Source organism: Panicum hallii, chromosome 5 (genome assembly GCF_002211085.1).
Source record: "Panicum hallii strain FIL2 chromosome 5, PHallii_v3.1, whole genome shotgun sequence".
NCBI classification, from domain to species: Eukaryota; Viridiplantae; Streptophyta; class Magnoliopsida; order Poales; family Poaceae; genus Panicum; species Panicum hallii.
Genome location: NC_038046.1, coordinates 25249677 through 25255789, shown reverse-complemented (window position 1 = coordinate 25255789; position 6113 = coordinate 25249677). Strand labels below are relative to the sequence as shown.

Sequence of the window (6113 nt, the reverse complement as noted above, 5' to 3'; positions counted from 1 at the left end):
TGTAGAGCGTGGGTCATGTCCCACTCCTTATCCTGTAAGATGTAGGCTATATGCGCAGTCCCGTGGGCCCGGATTTGACAAGCGCCATCTGCACCCAATCGTGGTCATGATTTCTCCGTCTCCCTAGCGCCGACACGTCCTCCACCTCTCCCGGTCTGCCGAAGTGATCTCCACCTCTCCTGGCGCTGATGCATCATTCTCCTTTCTAGGCTCCATACATGTCTTGTACATACCATGTGTTCGATGAGATGCATCAGCGAAATATAGTAGCTGAGTTGTATGCAAGGAGATATTAACACTATAGTCTGAAGGTGAATGTGCATTTATTTATTTTGAGGTTTTATTTAATTAAAAAATGATGGATATATAGCTTAATCTAACATTTGGTTGCTTAAAAATGACAGGAAGGAGTAATTGCTTCATTGATGTACATGGTTATGGTGGGAAGTGCACTCGGTTTTCAACATGTTTGGTATCAGTGACACAACTCTGATTTCCTCATTGATGTGTACATGGATATTTAATCTAACTTTATTGGAAGTATGGTAGATGTGCTGATTATACATCATATATTTCTAATAAAATTTTTTATTATGATTTTCTAAATTTTACTCCGCAATTCATTTTCAATATTTCGGGATATCTATTTTTGTGCTGCAGTAGAAATTTTTTTTCCACCCATAGCACGGGCATGAACCTAATCATTTTATAGCTGTTGATTCTTGGAGGTACATTACGAGGGTCACGGACCAGAATGAGAGCAATGTTACTCTATAAAGAGCACTAGAAGAGGAAGGTCACAAAAACTCAAGTTGACTCCCGTAGGAGGAAGACCATCTGAAAGTGGACCAATGTATAGTCATGCGCTTAGCACTATATTACAGCATACCTAAATATTATTGTAATCAAATAAATAAAAGCGTAGATCAGGGATATAATTTTGGAGTGATCTAATTCTGAAAATAGTTGGTTAATGGATTTTTTGATAATCCAGGCACATCTTTGCTAGTTTCTTAACAACAGTCTACTGGCATGTAGCACAACTCCCTTTGTGGAGCATAGGCCATGTTTAAGAGACCAATCCAAGAAAAATTGAAACAAACTGTACAACTCAATGAAAAATTCCATAAACTTGTTTCAGAATACTAGGAAAAAGAGGCACAGGAATTGTGGATTATACGATGTCTTTTGTGGGATATGTATCCGAATTTCTCAATTGTTCATCCACACCACGAGAAACCGGATGGAAGCGCTCGATCCTCTCGTCCCTTTCAATAAGGGGCATCGTCGCCGTCCACCCGCCGGCAGCGAAGCCCCTTCACATCCTTCTTCCAGAACACATCTTCATCATCATGGCTCCCGCAGGCGACCTCGGCTTCTTCCACAACTTCGTGCCTACCTCGTCGGCATGCTTCCTTCAAAGCACGGCCGACCTTCTTCTTGACCATCTGCGATCTCGACCGGAGGTGCAGCGCGGCCATCACCGGCACCACCTTCTTGATTCTTCTTGCCAGCGTCGTCACAGACGGAGGGGGCGGCGCGGGGATGTCCAGCTGACGGCCGATGACGTACCCGAACGGAAGCTTCCGCACGATCTTCACGGGGGAGGCTGGGGGACGGTGTTCGATGCTTCCGGTGGGGAAGATGGGCGGCGGGCTGAGGCGAAATGATGGGGGCTCCGATTCGTCGACGTCCGTAGAGGAGGAGCGCAGCTCGGAACTGTTGGCGGACACGAACGTCGTCTCTGTATCGCTCAGCTCCTCGCAGCCACCATCCTTCTTGTTGGTGGGTTCCTCCTCCTTGGCACCCCAAGACAGCGATCTCAAAGCTCGGGAGATGCGCCGTCGGTGCTTCAAGGGCAGGAGTAGCTTCGTTACCTTGTTGTCAATCTTCTTGCGTGATTCCTCCCCGCCGCTTGGGGCCATGGTGGAGCGATGCGACCCATCGTCGTCGGAGCTTTCGATGGCGTGGACACAGGCAGGGGACGAGAAGGTGCGTACCCAGACAGACCTCTGCATCCTCTCTCCCTCTCTCTCCCTCTCTCTGAATTGACGGCTACGGGAGGAGATGCGATACTGTTCCGTGAAGGCTATATTAACATGGATGACGGAGAAGGTAGACAAAATACAGCAGATTTAAACAGATCAACTCTAGTATCTTCGTATCTTGGTGGATATGTGTGGACTTAAAGAAAAAGAAACCCGATTTGATTTTCTGTCAGATGAGGAAATATACTCAGTGATAAGAATATGTTAATTGATAAAAGCCTGGAATTTAATTGGTTCAAAAAACGGTGGTGCCTGATATGGTACAGAGATATTGGGAAATATTCCATAGTAAATGATATCCATTTGGAGAAGATATGCACAATGGATGCTGTGCACACTAATAAATAGCGATATAAAGAATATATTGTATATTTAATGCCAAATATCTGAAAAGGACGAAGTGATCCTACTCCCATAAACAAATATATACACATGCCACTGAGTAATATACATACCAGTTTCGACTCCGATAGTCAAACAAATACCAATCTTCCGTGTTGATGCCACAAAGTACATGCGATGAATCCAAATATTGCTATACCTTCTTTATCTGTACATGGGCGTATTGTATCACCAATGCTTTCTTGGAAGAACTTAAATATAAAAAAATGCAGGAATTATATATTTGAAATAAAACTGAGATTATTTTTCTTTTCAGAAATTTATTTTGCCATATAAAAAATCATGAGTATCCCTTGTAGTGTTCCTCCGGTCGAGAAATGGTTGTGGAAATTGATTACATTTCTGTAAATATATCATAGAATAAAAGTGCGTATGAGGTAGGAGATTGCACAACAAGCAATCTAGAAATGAACAGCTGCTTTGACACCATACATGGACCAGCATGCAGCTGGTAAATCATTCAGTGGAGTCGCCCTCCGTGAGAACTAATGAAGATCGTAAAACATCCTAAACGGTAAGGGAAAGTGTGGGAAAGAGATAGAGATGACAAATAGAACCTTGGAAAGCGCAAAGGCAAAGTAAATTAAAGTCCCATAGCGGTTCACACTTATACTACAGAAATGGAATTTAATCCCGGTTTAGAACTCTCTTCAGTGCGGGTTTGCTATAACTGAGATTAAAGGTTCACGACGCTAGAAAAATTTTGCACCCTACTAGACTTAAACTTGAGAGCTCTTACCTCACGCATAGCTTTCTTGCCACCTCACCTGGACTCGAACTTGAGAGCTCTTACCTCACGCATAGCTTTCTAGCCATCCCACGTACCTACGCAACATATGTGACTCTAGTTGGAATGCTATCTTATTGAACTACTATTCCGTGGATGAATCTTTATTCTGGGCTAGTAGCACCAGGTGGATCCTTTAGTCCGGGTTGGTGGTACCAGCCCGGGACTAGACTTTTAGTCCGGGTTGCTGGTTCCAACCGGAACTAAAGAGCTCTCCTGCCCCTAGCCGTTGGATTCGGGACTAATGACTAGATTAGTCTCAGGTCCAACTATAGCGGGGACAAATGCTAAATATTAATGTGGTATTCTATAGTAGTGTCATACTGCTAGAAGTACAAACAACATGTTTTAAAACAGTAGGTCTATGCACGGAGCATGAAAAAACATAATGTTGTAATATTACTGTCAGATCCGGGGCTACAGAATTGTGCATATGGTGTACATATTCTATGATAAGGGTTGGAATATGGCCCACAATCCTGTATCTGTTGTAATTGCTCGTACAGGAGTAGGACTAGTCGGAACAGAAGAAAACTACCCGAGTGGTACTCTAGTAGGACTCCTAAGCTAGTATCGGGCTAATAAGCCTATCCCCAGACTATATAAGGGCGAGCATAGACCCCCTCCAAAACAACAACCATAAATTTACGTCTAAGACAATATAAACCACCACATATGATGTAGAGTATTAAGCTCCTTGCGATCCGAACCTGTTTAAACTTTTATATTTCTTGCACATTCGAGTTTCAGATCTCGGCGACACCCCACCTAAAACCTACCACCATGAGGTATTCCTTGGTAAGCTTAACGATAAAATACCAACAGCTAGCGCACCAGGTAGGAGCTACCGTCCAGACGAGCTCAATGGCAGTAAACAGCAATCGGGTGAGTCAATTCTTAATACCGCTCTCGAATCGATCTGCTCTTGCATTTCACAATCGCATATTATTTTTATTTTCCGATCAGGAATCGGCGATGCGACGGCCACTACGTGGTCCATAATCCTGCAAATACTGGAGGCTCCTTCACGCCGATCGATCTGCATGAGCTCTAGTAGTGGATTTGTTTGCACGAGATGGGCTGCGTGGAGGTGCAGGACTCGACCATCAAGACCTGGCCACACGAATGCTATTGTCGTGCGCGATGCAGGCGAAGCTTTTCATACATCTTGGCCAAATGCACACCAAAACATACCAGGAAGTTTCAATCTCCTCGCTACACGTACACAAGAGGTGTACACGGGCTGCGAGGCCGCCGACATCCATCACGACAACTTGGCTACTACAACTATTTCGATTTCGCGAGGATGCTCGGCGACCCGGTGACGACTACTTTGACTACTCGACTCAAATAGAAAACTAGTCGGGAGTGGATCTCTGTTGTCGGTCAAAACCCGCCGGCGGGCAGCGACAGGCAACACGAGGAGCCGGGAGGCTTCCGGGACGGCTGGTGGGCCCCGGTCTCTCGGTCAACGGCCCAGTGATCCGGCGCGCGCCCTGGCCGAGAGTCGCTAGGCGTGCCACCTGATCCTGCACCCGATCAGGAAGGTATGACGTGTCAAACTCCTGCGTGCATAGACATGTGTAAAGATTAGTCCGAGCCGTAATCGGCTCATCATCTCCCCCCGGTATCGGCTATAAAGAGCCGATTGCATCAACACCGGGTCGGGTCTCTGGAATATGCAGCATGCGAACATATATATATATATATATTTAAACAATATTTGCTTCATAAATATCAATCTAATCCAACCCACAACAACTAAGCCCTCATTGCACAATCGGAAACATCCTACACGTGATTGAGCCTAACAAATACACGAAGGCATCGGAATATCGATCTGAACAGAGATCAAAGAAACAACTGAAAAGCCAATTCCTGAAACAACCTCTATTCAAGCGATGAGCCGATACAAAGCATACCATCGGATCATTCAACTCGTTTGCAAGGCCTAATCATGCACATATCGAACCAAGCTTCTAAATAAACAGAAACTAGCCATAACAGATCGGATCTACTGATAAATACGAAACAAGACATGACCATCGTATCCATGAACGAACACGACGATCAAGCCCACGAGAGCAACGAATGAAGCATGATTAAGGTGCAAAAAGAATAAAATACTCCATGCGGGCTAAGATAAATAACGCTACTCGCCATCTACAAGGCTTCAGCACGAGCAACGTGTAAGCGAACGAGCAAGGGTGATGCTACCCGATCACGCAGAACGTGATCGGGTCGCATGGCACTTACCCGATGAGAAACCCTAGAACAGGGGAGGCGATACGCCGAGAGTTGATGATGAACGATTCTGTCTTTCTTGTTTATTCATGGTACATATTTATAGTCCGTAGACTTGTTCTCTTTAACTAACCCTAACCTAACACGACACGAATCTTAACTGTTTATTCCTAATTTACACGGCCTTACTGGCCTCCATCATCCGCACAAAGCCCGATTCGCAAGCTTGTCGTGACTGCCTTCTAAGGCCCATCTTGCTCCATGGCCCACTTCTGGCCCGGTCAAAATACGGCGATAACACATGCCCCCTGGTTTCGGTAATGGTAATTCCGAAATCATCTTATTTTTTACGCCGCCTTGACCCTTCGTCTTCCGATCCGTACAACCATGCCCTTTCGACTTCCGATGGACGCGACTGCTCTGTGCCAGCTTCCTAGGGAACCGTTATGGTGCCGATTCATTTCACCCACTCGTTGGCTTTATAAACTTATTTCCGGCACCTCCTTGACCATTTCCCCTCATAGCCATCGCCAATTCTTCCTCTCTTCCTTTACTATGGCCTCTTCTTCTGCCTCCTCCGTCATCTCTTATGAATCCGAATCCTCTCGAGAGCCGACTCCAGAATAAGACCC

The 6113-nt window shown here is 45.3% G+C and overlaps 1 protein-coding gene across 1 annotated transcript; it reads right to left on the bottom strand.

Moving 5' to 3' along the window:
• Window positions 1-1035: 1035 nt before the first annotated feature.
• On the bottom strand, window positions 1036-2067 carry LOC112891440. Its single transcript, XM_025958292.1, has one exon. It carries the CDS (start codon window positions 2016-2018, stop codon window positions 1272-1274), a length of 747 nt encoding a protein of 248 aa, XP_025814077.1. The 5' UTR covers window positions 2019-2067; the 3' UTR covers window positions 1036-1271.
• Between the last annotated feature and the right edge of the window lie 4046 nt (window positions 2068-6113).